At 44.3% G+C, this 15,839-nt stretch overlaps 1 protein-coding gene across 1 annotated transcript in view; it reads right to left on the bottom strand.

Moving 5' to 3' along the window:
- The window catches only part of pcnx2 (pecanex 2), a gene marked incomplete at both ends in the record, with an annotated part of 53,434 nt that overhangs the window by 33,208 nt on the left and 4,387 nt on the right, over window positions 1–15,839 (bottom strand). Inside the window, 13 exons of the mRNA XM_080740693.1 lie at window positions 341–494; window positions 2,795–2,937; window positions 4,136–4,271; window positions 4,911–4,989; window positions 5,228–5,364; window positions 5,920–6,070; window positions 6,816–6,993; window positions 8,222–8,680; window positions 9,850–10,041; window positions 11,074–11,579; window positions 13,427–13,463; window positions 13,793–13,910; window positions 15,534–15,736. Of these exons, the coding sequence (XP_080596819.1) occupies window positions 341–494; window positions 2,795–2,937; window positions 4,136–4,271; window positions 4,911–4,989; window positions 5,228–5,364; window positions 5,920–6,070; window positions 6,816–6,993; window positions 8,222–8,680; window positions 9,850–10,041; window positions 11,074–11,579; window positions 13,427–13,463; window positions 13,793–13,910; window positions 15,534–15,736 (2,493 nt within the window). The remainder of the gene's footprint in view (window positions 1–340; window positions 495–2,794; window positions 2,938–4,135; window positions 4,272–4,910; window positions 4,990–5,227; window positions 5,365–5,919; window positions 6,071–6,815; window positions 6,994–8,221; window positions 8,681–9,849; window positions 10,042–11,073; window positions 11,580–13,426; window positions 13,464–13,792; window positions 13,911–15,533; window positions 15,737–15,839) is intronic.

Here is a 15,839-nt window from a genome sequence, read left to right as displayed (position 1 = left end):
GTATTACATTTAATGTGACTCGGTTCCACAGATAAATATTGTGAAAATAGCAGATCTACATGCTCTCAACGCCTCGCAACGCTATTTTCACAATGTTCGCCTCTTGCTTACTTAATATTTGACAGTTTGGCCAGTTTGGTATTAAAACGATCTTGAAAGTCCTTAAATTGTCACTTTATAAATGTGCAGATACCCTGTATACACTTATATGTAGGTTTGTTTACCGTTGAGTGAGATTTTCTTTTTTTTTTACATTAAGCCAATCATCTGGGGACCCCACAAGATAATTTGGGGACCCCAAGTTTGAGAACCACTGTTCTGATGCATAGCACTGGCTTACCTTCAGCAGGGAGTACTGGCAGCTAGCGATGACCAGACAGAACTGGAAGACCCAGTAGTCTTTGAAGCAGCCGTGGTTGAGAAGCAGGAAGCCCAGGAAGGACACCAGGAAGGCCATGAAGACGGCCACCAGGTTTTCCAGGACGTCCTGGTTCCTAAAGGACACAAGCACAGGTTCAGCTTCACCCCGCTGATGGCTGCTCAGATGCTCATGATGAGCTGTTAGCTGTGTCCACCAAGAATGTGTTTCCTGATCACAGAGTATGTTTGACGGGTGTAGTTACCCCATTAAGAAGCTGGAATTATTTTACTTTTTAGCTTTTGAGAAATAGCAGATCTACAAGCTCACAGCGTGGCACCGAGTACCAAATACATGTAATTTTGGGGGTCCTTGACATGAAAAGGTTTGAGAACCACTGATGATAGAAACATGGGTTTTTCAAAAACCTTAGAGGGTTAGACATTTGTACTTTCCCGATTTTTCAAAAATAGCAGATCTACAAGCTTGCTGTGAGCTTGTATATCTGCTATTTTTCAACAGTTAAAGCATAAAATAATGGTTAAAGTGACAATGCGTAATAATGCGTTCCCGGTCTGAATGGGTTCAAATGAGAGCCTTTTTGGAAACCCTAGCAGCCTGGTGAGGCGCTGAGGGGTTATTTTGCGCTCACGACTTCGCGTGTGGCTGCCCCTGTGGACACAACCCTTTAGACATAGATATTGGCAAGCCAGGAGGCCAACCTTTCTGATTGCCAGATGGCCTCTCTGCCCACTCAGCTCATCAGAAAACCATCCCAGTTCGATAGAAAATGGCAATAAGTGTTGAAGTATAAACAAGTGCACAACATAGTGCCTACATATCGTCGTTGTCGGGTGAAAACCTTGTATGTCCAAAACCGTTTGTTTTGCATTTATCATTTAAAAATGATTCAAACTAGTGAAAACAGCCGATCTACAAGCACACAACGCCTCGCACCGCGAGGCGTTGTGTGCTTGTAGATCTGCTGTTTTCACTACTTTTGTGAGACGGCCTTGTATGATGAAGCAGGGCTTTACTTTGCGAAAGAACATACAAATTTGAAACTTGGAGATACGAGGTTTCCACCCGACAACAACGATATAATACAACGGTAGACAACACTGGGCTTTACTGTTGATCCAAGTTGAAATGCGAAATAGCATTGTGTGAAGTTTTATTCAAATCGGACGACAAAGGTCCAACCACACTCCCTTAGATACTGTAGATACATCTTGTTTCAAACAATGCAACCATAACTGCTCACATACTTCCATGCCTCCTCTACTTTTGCATGGCTGTTACGCGATACATCCACTAGAGGGCAGTTCTGAGTCAAATGTTTGTCATCGCCAAACATGGTGATGGTTAGTCTCACTTAGCCAGACAACTTTAAATAATTATCATAATTATTGAGCTTGTAGATTAAATGTTTTCGACGTTTGTGAGAGTGAGTGAGAGGGAGAAAGAGACCTATGGAAGAGACCCCGTGTCCCCGTCACTGGTGCTGCTGCCTGCTACTCACTGGACTTCAAGTCATTCAACGTGCAGCAGCGCCAGGGCAAGTCAAATATGTATCGGCCCTGCAATGCTCATTCATCGGTCACAAACGTTGTCATGCCACTGACCTCCAATATTTACAAGCGACTTCGGCACTAGCCGTTAAGAAAGTATGGATGAACTCCCCCCGAACCTAAATAATTTCGGGTCGGGGAGCACTCCCGAACCGAAATTAGTTAGGCTCCTTATAACGGTATGAAACGACCCTAACACTGTCCCCACAATGTTGATTGGTACCGCTCCGTTTCATGCGTAATCCAAAAGCTTCCAGAAAACATGCACAAAGATGAATTAAATGAATGCAGAAAAAGGACAGGATGCTCGATCCAAATCCCCTTTTCATGTTAATTTGGGTTTAACCCATTTAGGACTAGAATTATTTAATGCTTTAACTATTGAAAAATAGCAGCTATACAAGCTCACAGCGAGCTTGTAGATCTGCTATCTGCTTTTTAAAAGAGGACATTTGTAACTCAAATATTTGCTTCGGGTGGTCCCTGGAACAACATATTTTGAGATGGGGGTCCATGGTCAAATACATCTAATTGTGGGGGTCCTTGACATGAAACATGTTGAGAATCACTCATTTAGAAGAAGGATTTAGAAGACATTTATAGAATCTGGTCAAAAATATTCAAAGACTTCAAAAAATAGCAGGTCTACAAGCTAAAGCATAAAATAATGGTAAAGTAGTTCAAATCTAAAGTTACACAGATTTGCGGTTCAGGCCTAAATTGGGTTTAAAGCTATAACAAAAGAACAAACAAGGACGGAGCCAGACGTAGGACATACCATAATAATATGACCTGTCATTGATAGGTGTGAAAGGTCACTGTTAACTACGGTGTGTTTGAAGGACAAAACAGATGCAGGCACTACCTGTCCAGAAGGGCGAGCAGGGTGAGTCGGTCGTACAGGATGTTAATCCATTTCCCAGGAAACAGTTTTAGTTTGTAGTACAGCTTCCTCGTCGGTTTCTCCTGAGTCGAAGTCTCTGACGACTCGTCCATAGAGTCCTCCTCCTGGCAGAACACACAGGACGTACACATTTAAATGATTACTTTATATCACGTACAACTGAATGAGGGGAGTGACCAAATGACAGAGAGGACGATAACTGTTAAGCCCAAGGGTTGATAAGGCAGCAGCTCATCAGTTAAAGTGCCACTGAACGCTGAACTGCGAATGATCTTGCTGTGGAAAGTACACGGTTGCTGCATTGGTCAAATGTTCCTTCTCCTTCTCTGTGTTACTGAATAAGGCCATGAGTATGTGATAAGCAAATTATAGAGGGTATGCGCGTGACATCATCGTCATACCCGGAAGTTATGCGGGAACGCCTACTGAGTGGTAAAAAAATACTTCCTGGCCTTGACAGCACATACAGTACATCCAAACAGAAAAGTCCTATCTGATTGCATTAAACAGCATTAAACAACGTTAAACTCACTTCACCACTCACTTTGCCACTCGATTTGCCACTCGGTATGTCATTCACTTTATGCATGCGCATACCCTCTATTGCAGAGGCATTGCCCAGGAGTTTTAGATACAACAGTTTATGTATGTAGTCAGTGGTTTCTCCCCTGCTAGATTGCATACAGTACAACAAGTAAAGAGTAGCAGTCCTCAGCATCACTACTGCGGACTGCAGAACTGAGTCATGGCCTGGTAGACGCAGTTAGTCTCCCTTAGCTGGAGAAAGAGCAAGACAAATTCACATCAAGCATTTGGCCTTGCTTGCTCTACACTGCTGTCACAAAAGACTAATGGTTTACAGCCTGGAGTCGGCGGCAAATAGAGTGGAATACAACGGAACAGAATATAGGCTGAGCAGATCGAAGAGGAGAGGAGAGGAGAGGAGAGGAGAGGAGAGGAGAGGAGAGGAGAGGAGGCAATAGTGAATGAGACAGAGCAGTAGATAGAGAACATTAGAAGCAGATAGTTTTAGGCGTTGTCATCGTTATCGTCATTGTCGGGTGGAAATCTCGCATGTCCAAAACCTTCCTTTTTTGGGTTATAACATTTTAAAATAGTGAGAATAGCCGATCTACAAGCACAACGTATCGCGAGACGTTGTGTGCTTGTAGATCTGCTATTTTCACCACTTTTGTGTGTCCCTTTTGTATGACGAAGTAGGGCTTTAATTTACCAAAAGACATCCAAACTTGAAACCTGGAGATGCGAGGTTTTCTGCCTGACAGTGACCACATGCTGTACCTGGAAGATCTCAGGGTGAGTCCTGCGGGGGCGGAGTCTGTGAGCAGGGATGATACGTCGCTGGAAGGGACAGTCAGTGTGACCTCCCGCCAGGCCTTCCTGACACTCTGAGTTGGACGAGGTCGACAGCAAGTCACTGGGGAGACACACAGGCACGCACACACACACACACACACACACACACACACACACACACACACACACACACACACACACACACACACACACACACACACACACGCCGCATGTCAGTTTATCTGTCCATGCATGGGCAACTGGCGGCCCGGGGGCTGCACATGCGGCCCCCACATTCACTTAAATGCCTCCAGCAGGTTAATATCAGAATACTGCTATATTTATTTATTTCAGCTGTCTATATTGGTAGCCTAATGACAAGGTTCTTTTTTGTCTGATATATTTGTATTTCAGTTCATAAAGTTAGAATAAGAACATATACGGTAAATGCATTTGAAATTAAATAAATGTTTTACTTTTCAGGATTCCAATAAAAAAATAGCTAAACCTAATTCAGGATTCCAATAAAAAAAAATAGCTGATTGTTGATCGTCTATTTCTGCTATTTTTGACTGTAGCCTAAACGCATTGTGGCCCTCTGGATTGAGAATGAAAATATAGTGGCCCTCTCCATCAATAAAGTGGCCCACCCCTTAAACACGTGGAATAAACCTTATTGACAAAGCATGATGACAAGTGAGGTAAATGGAGTCATGTGGATGAGGGCAGTGTTGAAAGGCCAGAGACAGAACATCAGTACCACATGTTGCCTGTGATGAGTTCAGCTCCCAGGGGCAGGTTCAGAGCTCTCTCTGCATACAGCTTACGTGGCCGGTCTCCTGGTGGTGACACAAGCACAAACACATAGTCAGTCGTTGGGCGCTTTAGTCAATATGTAAGGCAGGGGTCTTCAACAGGGGGTCATCAGAGTTACTACAGGGGGTCCTCCAAATCTTTGTGTGAGATAGCAAGCATGTAAACTTCCTGCCTTCCGGGCCTGAAATGAACGCTATGCTGAATTTTTGTATATTGCATTATGTATAACACATTTGCCAACAGCCTACAGTTGTGACTCACTGTGCACGGTGTGGAAGGTGTAAGCCTCTTCTTTGTTGGTGGCCTCTGGCCTGCAGATGACCTGAAGCATGGAGCTCTCAGACTGAGAGGTCTGTGAGGGTAAGGAGTCATAGTCGGGGTCCTTCTCTGTCTGTGGGCTAGGACACATATTATATCATGATAATTATATAATGACTAATGTATCACATATAGTTAATTAATATTGTTTCATACTCCAGAATCCACAGTGACACTCATTCTCCGTGGAGATCTTTGCTATATTGACCCTCACATGAGAGAGAGTGAATTGTGTGTGTGTGTGAGAGAGAGCGAGGATCACATGTGTGGGAGGGCATGCTGTATACGTATGTGTAAAAAAACTTGATTTACTATGCAACTGAGCCAGGGGTAGGGCTCGATAAGCATTATGGTTCTCCCTATTCCCCTTTTTGTCACCTTGGACACCTTTATCATGTCAAATGGACTTTCTTTCTTTCTTTCTTTCTTTCTTTCTTTCTTTCTTATTATCTTTTGGTACAATGCTAAGTTCAGATGCACTGATAACAGACATGCACTTGTATTGAACTGTCCAAAAGTGCTGAAAAATAAAACGCCCTGAACTGAACTGAATTGAAAAAAAGACACAACAGAAGACAGTAGTACACTGGAACCCTGACCTGGGCTGCGGCATGCCTCTTCTGGCCTACACATACCTGTCGGGGGAGACTATAGGGATGCGTGTGAGAGGTATGCTCTGCAGTGTTTCAGTAGCCAGGCTGTTGGGCGGGTTGGGTCTCTCAGGCCGACTCTCCGTGTTTGTGTCCGTAACTGCCTCATCGTGTCTTGGGGTCCCACTCGGCTCCTCTGGGAACAGATAAAAATGACAACCGTGTTGGTTCTAAATCTGCGTCACATTCACCATAGCTATAGAATTTAATTTAGAGGGTTCCAAAAGGGTTCCCAGTTTGATCCCGGGCTCCTCCAGAGTTAGTGAACCCCTATTTGCTCCCAATGAGCAGGTTGGTGGCTTACATGGTTTCCTCCGCAATCGGTGTGTGAATGTAATGCACAATCTATGTCAGGCATGTGCCCACATAGACATCAAAGGGGGCTTGAGCCCCTGCCCTTTTACCCATCTGAAAAAAGTGCCCTCTCCACTCCAGACCATAATGCAGTTTTTACTATGGTGAAAGAAATGCAAATGCCCTCTTTCCATGCCATACCTGAAGGCAGCATTCAAGAGAATTGCCTTGTCCAAACTCTCCTGAACTTGAATGCAGCAATTTATGTTGAAATAATTGCCCTCTCTGTGTAGAAATCCATGCCGTTACGCCACGGTATTTACTTGATTATGCTTAGTTTAGTGTGGTATCACACACCGGCGAAAATAGCCGACCTCCAAGCTCACAACGCGTCGCAGCGTGACGCGTTGTAAGCTTGGAGGTCAGCTATTTTCAACATTTTCACCAAAAGGCCCTTTTAGAAATGTCAGCCCCTGCCTCTCTAACATTCTCTGCACGTGCCTGATCTCTGTAAAGTGCCTTGGATAACGGCTATATATATAAATGCACCATTTACCATCAACGACCTCCCAGCTGCTGTCACTCACCTTCCTCTCCAGCTCCGGCCTCCTCTTTGCTCTCTGGCTCCTCCTCCTCCTGTGTACTCGCCCCTCCCACTCTGGTGCTGAGCGAGCCCAGCAGAGACACAAACTCCAGGAAGCTGGACTCGTTGGGTATCTGCCCCTCCTTGGCCTCCAGGTCTGACTTGGAACTAGTCATAGTTGTCTGGTGGGAGACACAGACAGACAGACAGACAGACAGACAGACAGACAGACAGACAGACAGACAGACAGACAGACAGATGAATGGTTGATGGATGGATAGATGGATGGAGATGGGCTGTCAGACAGTTGCAGACAAACAGATTTTCTTAGAGGAGTAGTTCACCCCCAAAATGACTTTTTTCTATTGATTATTCATGCCATGGAGACTTGAGTTGTATTTGTTGCATTCCTAAGACAAGACGCATGTAATCAACTAGAGGTTCGCGGGCCTTCGGCCCGCTCACATCTAGTTAAATAAAAAAAAAAAAAAAAGTAAAAAAAAAAAATAATAAAAAAAAAAAAATTGGGGCGGAACTATTGTGCCGCAGCGCACGTTTCCGGTCGGACATATTTGACCGCCGGACGCACTTCCGGTTTGGAACTCCGTGTGGCACGTGATCAGTCCTAGCCAATTGGAGTGCTGCATTTGGTCTGTTGGTGACAAATACCGCTGGCTGCAGTTCTAAAATGTAATATAAGATAAAAGAAAAAGTCATTTTGGGGATGAACTATACTCCTTTAAGCCATTTAAACCAGGAACGCAACTGTGTCATTTTAGATTCTTGCATTGGTTCAAGGATATCCAAAAATAGCAGATGTACAAGCTTGCAGCGCGTCACTTATCTGCTATTTTGGAACATTTTGGAAAAATCTTGAAAGTGTGAGAACTACTGGTTTAGAATTTGCATTTGTAAAATCGTCCTTTGACGCGGTGTACAGTAAGCTACAGTAAGCTGTAGCTTACTGTACGAGGCACCCGCCTGTGAAGAGAAACACTCCAATTCCCGAAATGCAACGGGAGATCACGTGACCAGGAAGTCGCGGCTCCTGCTAGACAGCAGTGTTTTCACATGAGAGTGCATTCAACAAAAGTGCATTCATCTCCTAATCTAACTTTTAAATCATGTTCATGTTTAAAACGCGGCCTTCTCTACCGACCGTTACAAAAGTACTGATACCTGCGATTGTTATTTTTCTGTTCCGAGTGAAAGAAAATACTAAGAAATACTAAGAAAAAATTCAAGACATTACATTTACTCTGATTACTTTTTTGCTGAGGCTCCAAAACAAGGTAAAATGGTTGGTTTCCATGGCAATGGCGGGTTTCCATGGCAATGCGTTAATGGGTTCATTTCTCCTCAAAAGGTAAATAAATCAAACCACCGATCTATGAGCTAGTGCTGACATACTGTGTTGTGGGAGCGGTCCGACAGTAGGACAGCGTCCTTCCCGCTGTCCATGCTGAGCCCTCGAATGTGAGTCCGGCCGCCCGGCCCGTGGCGGCCCAATGCCGGCGGCAATCGCAGCAAATCCTCCGAGTCCAGATCAGGCGGATCCGAGTCGTCAGGGTGAGAATGGACGTCGATGCCCGATGAGCTATTGTCATTGGTCAGCGGTGTGCTGAAGTGTTCCGTATTCTCCAGATCGGGACACTCGAGCGTGGTTGACTCGGAGCCGTTCGTCTCCCCGCGTACCTGGGGGTCTTCATTCTGGTTGGTCTGTTTTGGGGTGAGGTCGTCCTCTGACACAGCCCCCTGCTCACCCTCCACCTGCTGCTCTCCCCCCTCCCGCTCCTCACTCTCCTCCTCGGGGGAATCGAAGGTGATCACGGGGATCTTGATGTGACATTCTCCAGCGCCCATCTGAGCCTGCTGGGACACACAATTCAATTTTAATTCAAAGGAGCTTTATTGGCATGAGAAAACATATGTTTACATTGCCAAAGCAAGCGTTACAAGTCAAATAAAACACACCGCCATGCCGCCATGTCGCTTTCACATATCGACGCTGTCGTACAGAAACCTCTATGTCCAAAAACGGTTACTTTTCAGGAAATGGAAAATAACCTGTGTTCCAATGGAGCCAATGTAGTTATTATTTATAACATTCACAGACACTTTAATTTTTTTACATTTTGTATGAGTAGAGATAAGTAGAGATGAGTAGAGCTAATTTCACTTCTTTTGCATAACACTCTTGTATGACAAAGTAGGGCATTAATTTAGGAGAAGAAAAAAAACATACGAAGTTGAAATATGGATCACTTCACTTTTCTTTATTAGGATAAACCCCTTGAGACGCACCGTCTTGTTTTCGAGCGGGTCCCAACACACTGCACACACATACTGTATAAAAGTGGTGCGTGTGTGAGGGCAACTCCCACCTCGCCCCAAAACAGACCAACCAGTGTGTGAGAGAATGCACAAGCAGGGGTGTCGCACCAAATTCTGGGCCCTGTTCAAGGATTCACTGCAGGCCCCCCATGAATGTTCTTCATGGGGGGGGGGGGGCTTTAATTAACCCATTTAGACTGGGAACGCATTATTACACATTATTTTATGCTTTAACTATTGAAATATATCAGATATACAAGCTCACAGCGCTGCGAGCTTGTTAGATATGCTTTTTCTTTTTTAATCGTGAAAATTCCGTCTTTTAATATTTCAAAGGTTTTTTGGAAAAACCTATGTTTGTCAGTGGTGCTGAAAACTTTTCATGTGAAGGACCCCCAAAATTATATGTATTTGACCACGGACCCCCATCTCAACATATTTAGTTCCAGAGACCCCCCAGAAGCAAAATTTGAGTTACAAATGTTCGCTGAAAAAATAAATACATATATTCAAATATTTGCACACATTTTCACTACTTTCATAGTAAATAGCAGATCTACATGCTCACAGTATGAGCTGTGAGCTTGTATATCTGCTATTTTTCAATAGCTAAAATATAAAATAATTAAGGCCCCTCCACCTTGGGCCCTAGTAACTCAGTACCACTGCCCCCTCCTTGTGACGCCCCTGTGCATAAGTCCTACCTGTACGTTCTCCAGGAGACTCTGCTTGACACTCTCCTCCAGCTGAGAAGCGGTCAGTGGGTCACAGCTCATGGTGATGATGATCTTAACCGTGTCTGTGTCATCTAGGTGTGCCATCATGGGCCCGGGACCAGAGTTGTCCACCAGGACTACCGCAATCTCATCAGAGCAGTAGGTCTCTTCCAGCTGCGCCTGCAATTATATGTATGTTAACAGTCGAAAACGAGAGTCAGTGACAGAAATAGCTATTTATAATCTAGTCTTGTGTAGCCACATGATCAAAGATCTCCACCTGCCAATCAGTGGATATGTGAGACTATTTATAATCAAATCTTTTTTACATTTTATGGTACTGTATGTTCCATATACCATAGAATAATACTGATAGTTTGAACTATAGATAGAGAAGATGGTAATTGAATGAAAAAGATAATGTGACAAAAGTTTTTGTCCACAAGCAAACATTTAGTACTACCAGCGCATTAATGTGCTGAGCTGCATGGATGTCCTAATAGATCGCTTTGTACAGTAGCCATAGTATTATCAGGCACTAATCAACTTAACACATACAGATCAACCCACAGTAGTAACCAATAGGCCTTAGCAGCCTAAACTGCATCCCATTTCTAATCTCAAATTGTATAAATGATATGAGGTGCAAACTCCCAACTAGAGCGCAAACAAAGGGATGACTTCTGTTATGCAATCCTCGCTTCTACTTGTACATTATACTGTATATCAGGGGTCTTCAACAGGGGGTCCGGGACCCCTAGGGGGTCCTCAGAGTTACTACAGGGGGTCCTCCAAATCTTTGTGTGATAGAAACTTTTTTTCTCCTTTTTTGTATTAACCACTTGAACCCTAACGTCCATATTCTGAGAACTGTAGCCAAAAATAGCAGATCTACAAGCTCACAACGCCTCGCGCTGCGAGGTATTGTGAGCTTGTAGATCGGCTATTTTCGGCAAAGAGCTTTGGTGTAGAGGGGAAAAAGAGAAGACTAAGTACAGAGTGAAATGTCAACGGTTCAAGTGGTTAAATATCTGAAAATGCAAATTGACATGAATCCAAAATACACTGACGATTGTGCTGTCAAGTTTATGAAACTATATGGAATCTATGAAAGGGTTGTGGGGGTCCCTGCTTCATCTCTCTCTCTCTCTCAATTAAGGGGTCCTTGGCCTGAAAACGTTGAAGACCCCTGCTGTATATTCTATTCTATACCTGCGTAAGAGGCTGGGGTGCATTGACAGGATTGTCTTGGTATTCCTGGGGATTCTCCAGTGAGTTGTTGTTGGGGTCTGAGTGCTCCTTCTCCCCGTCACTCTCCTCCCCACTCTCCCCTTCGCTCCCGTTGGATAGAGGCAGACCTTCGTATGCCACCTCCCTGTCCACAGCATCTTTCTCAGCCGATCTCTCCTGTTGTGACTCCTTCTCAGATCTCCTGTCCTGCTCTCTGTCAGGACCTGTAAAAGAGCTCTGGGTGCACATGTCTTCTCTCCCACCCCCGGACCCACTGCCAGTCCTCTCAACATCTTTATTTCCAGTCCCTGCTGCTGATCCAGGCCTTGGCTCCTCTCCCCCAGCCCGAGACGAAGGCCTCTGCTGGGCCTGCAGCAGTGGGGCGGCCTGGTCTGGGTTGGGGCTGGAGAGGTCCTCTGGTGAGAGCTCTTGGTTGGGGGGGAGATCTTCCTCTGCCTGTTTCTCCTCTGTGGCATTCTCATGCTCCCCTAGAACGGAATGGAAAGTGGGCTCCTAATAACGGGCATAATATGTGATAGTGCATGGACAAAATAATTCCTTTGCCCATATTAGCTATACTGTAGTTTTGCATTCCTCTCTTAGAAATAGTTTCATATTTAGATACAAACATGGGCGTAGTTTATGGGGTAGTTTATGCACTGCACCCCCTGGCATTTCTGAGCATTTAGGGGGAAAAAGGTAAGTCTCTAGCCCATTTCTGTCAAGTAAAATTACAATTAAAAAGGGGTTTAAAATGTAAAAAGATATTTTTTTAAGTATTATATTTCACTGATATTCCCTTATTGTTCATTACTTAAAATAAAATAAAATTTAAATAATTATTGTCCCGCATCAAACAAAATGTTTTGTAGCCATTTAGAAATTATAGCAGAGATTATCAAATGGTTATGCTTATTGGCACTTCTTAAACTTAATCGTACCAAATTTCTTGCTGCAACTGTGATACCAATAATTAAAGTACTTAATAATGAACACAATTTGTAAAATGATACACTGCTATACTGCTCATACCGCACCTAGGCCTAATTGTACTTGTGTTTTATTTGGTACACTAATGTGGTTGTTGACTGTGTGTGATAAGTTGACATGTTGTTGACATGTTGCTGCACAAGCTGCCCCCCCTAGGGCAAATGTCAAACTACGCCTATGGATACAAAGGCATATTCACCACAAAGATCTCCCCTGCAGTGTAATAAATTAAGATGAATCACCAACTCCTGTGTCACATCAGGCCCCAAAATCCACACGGAAGAGCATGTTGATACATTATGCATCCATCTGATGCACTGCACTACAGTGACTAGGACATCGGCTCCTTCCATTAGCTGGCCGTGCTTTGACAAATCACCGGTGCATGAGGTCATAGATTTACTGGAAGCACTCGACTGGTCTGGCTGTTCTGGCTGTCTGGCTGTTCTGGCTGGCTGGCTGGCTGGCTGGCTGGCTGGCTGGCTGGCTGGATAACAGGCTGACAGGCATTCTGGCTGTTTGGCTGTTAGCTGGGTGCTTGTCTGAGTATATTTGTAACCGTGATGTGCTAGCAGAATGGGAAGTGCTCAATCTACATTGTCAGATTATTTCTCCTGTGCATTAGGGAAGCGGAACAGAGTGGGCCACCATAACAGATGTCTAACAATGTGCTACACAGAAGGTCAGTCATATTAACAAGTTAAATGTTTTCACTGAATAGACTTGTCACTAAGTTCTTGGGGGATTTTATTTTTGTAAATATTTACATAAATAAATAGATCTATATGTCTGCAACAGTGAAAAATAGCAACATTCAAGATGTAAGGTTTACAGTATGCAGGATGCCAACCATATTTTTTATAGTCACTCACTAGGCATTAGTTCCTCTGCTGATTGAAATCAGGTCAAATCTAGTATGAGTTTGAAGAAACAGCTAGCAAAACTACCATGGGACAGACATTCAAACTACTGTGGGTCATACTCAGAGAGATTTGCCCACATCACTCCACATTTTTATTACAGGTCATTTTACAGTGCCACTTTTATATTGAACTTGATTTATGACCATGCCTCTGAGCTTGCTGTTTGCAATGTATATTTGGTAAGGTTTGTGCTTGTTTTATAGTATGAGTGTCTGTATGTTGCATTGCTTATGTCCTGAACACTACACTGCATATTCCTGATTCCTTGCTCACTGGGAGTTAAAACTGTGGCACTGTTGCTAGCGCTGACATTTCTGACAAATCTCAAATAAATATTTTTTAAAAAGGAACATCCCGCTCTCTGCTTTTCAAGTGTGGACCATGCCACCTTTTTTATCAATCACATGAGAGGACAGCATTACCTTCTGTAGTCTTCAACTCATCTGTTTTCGGACATTCCTAAATGAAGACAAATCAGAGACAGATATGCAAACATATTATCAAACATTATCATGTTTGTGTTAGCTGAAGTAGAGACCATCTTTCACTCAACGTCAATAACAAATGTCTGCAATGAAAAGTACAATCTACTGTCTTGAGTGCGTGTTCTACAATGTCCATGTATGTGGCTGGCTTGTGTTCGTTGTGCAATTGTCTCTTGCTCTGTTGTCACAGCACCATATGCAGATTACATTTCTGTGCAAGCTCATCGTCTTTATGGAAAACAAAAGTGTTTATGATTCTGATTAACCTGTCTTTCATTCAATTTTGGTTTGCTGTCCACTCACCACTCCGATCAGCCCCTGGTCCGTTTCCGTCTGTTTCACGGTAACCTGGATCACTGGACTGGGCCGGTTACGAGCCAACATCGTCATGGCAACGCTGTCTGGGACCGTGCTGCTCTTCCTGTGTTGAATGCAATAGGAAGTAAGGTGAGAGAGAGAGAGAGAGAGAGAGCGAGAGAGAGAGAGAGAGAGAGAGAGAGAGAGAGAGAGAGAGAGAGAGAGAGAGAGAGAGAGATGAAAAGACATGAAAAGGGGATGCACTTAAAATATTTTATTGCATTCTAAAGGGGTCTGTGCATGATGAACGATGTACACCATTTATCACATTCCAGGCCAGAAATCTTTCTACCAAATCAAAGAGCATAAAATAGAAAATATATCTGTAAGCTCTCCGTTTTGCTTGTGGCATCACAAAGAAGAAAGCAGTGCAGGCCAAAAGCGGTCTTTCTGTGTTTCTGTTTTAATACATTTTTGTTTCATCCTTCAGGAGATAGAGTCTGTATCAACTACGTCTGTCAGAGGTGTTGAACAAAGGGTCCAGGTTCCTGCCCACCACTGTGGAGACTGGGCTTTGATTCCTCCGGTATGGCCAGGTCTCCAGTCAACACAATTGGTTATGTTTGTGTGGGAAGACGGCAGGGGAGGGCATTCTCTGTTGCGGCACTAGCGACTCATACAGGTTGGCCTGTTTAGCAGTTTCTTCCGGCGAAACTCCCCACTGGTAGGTGAAAAGAGGCGGCTGGCGACCCCATGTGCATTGGAGGAGACTCATGGTTGTCTAAAACCTCCCCAAGATCAAACAGCAGGGTTTAGCAGTGACAGTGGCAATACACATCTGGGGAATTGGCAAAAACTAAATTGGGAGGAAATATAAAAGATGAAATAAAATGTAACAACACACAGACAGGGATAAAACTCAAGGTTACTCTCGACAAGAGCTTGGTGGCAGTATTCCAAAAGCAGACATACTGTAGGGTCTGAATGCAGAAACATCATGAATACATTCACGTAATCAGGGATTGCCCCTTTTCCCTCCATCTCGCATGGGCATATTTTCATGAAAGATCTGCCAAGAAAGCTGCTCATGGAACCAGGAACATAAATACCAGTGTGTTGAATCACATATCTCTCTGCATAGTGCCCCGCACAGATCCATACTGGCCCATGGGAGCATACAGTTCTCTGGCCTATGGTCTCAAACTAGGAGGAGTAGGCAGAGTACTGTGCTTCTGTGCACTGATAACCAAGATGGATTAGCAGGAACACTGAGAGGGAGACAGCACCAGGGATCACATGTGCCACTATACCACCTCTGGGAACAGCCCAGGGCTTCTTCCATGAACGTATGTTCAGCCTGAGGACTACACTAGGTAATTCACTCTCATCCTGGCACAAAGCCACCTTAAATGGTAAATAGGCTGTGTTTCTTGAGCACTCCTCTAGTCTTCTGCCGTGCAAAGCATTGGGGGATGCATCAAACCAGGAACCTTTCTGATTCCCAAATGACCCCAACTCCGCCACCTGAGCCATAGCCGCCAACACTCATCATGGATCAAACTGACTTGAACTGAGATTGTCCCACCTCCATCCATTTTAGGCCCTGAGATAGAGGGGGATAGGTGGTGACACATGTATGCACGTGTAGCAGAGTAGCCCATCAGAAGCCTAACATCTCCTTCGGCCAAAGGGCTTTCCCCTTTGGACGAGCAGTACATGTGGTTGCAAACTTGCACATGGTTCTTACCTGATGCCAGCGGACAGGCAAGGGTCAGAGGCATTGCTCTTCTTCTCGGGAGCCTTGCTCAGGTCTGATAGGCTGCTACGGACCACAGCCTCTCCCTGGTCGAACATCAGGTGCAGCCGGTAGTTGGCCAGCTTAATTAGGATGAAGAAGACAGTGATAGAGGTACAGTAGATGCTCAGTGCCATGGTGGTGGGGGGCAGGGCCTGAGAGAGAGAGAGAGAGGGAGAGAGAGAATGAAACATCGAATCGAGATGTGGATCTCTGTATCCACATGGAAACTATCAGACTTCCACCCTGTGATATCAT

Source organism: Nannobrachium achirus (assembly GCF_963921795.1).
Source record: "Nannobrachium achirus genome assembly, chromosome: 13".
In the NCBI taxonomy this organism is placed as follows: Eukaryota; Metazoa; Chordata; class Actinopteri; order Myctophiformes; family Myctophidae; genus Nannobrachium; species Nannobrachium achirus.
Note: the sequence above shows the minus strand (reverse complement) of the source record. Positions and strands in the feature narration are given on the sequence as shown.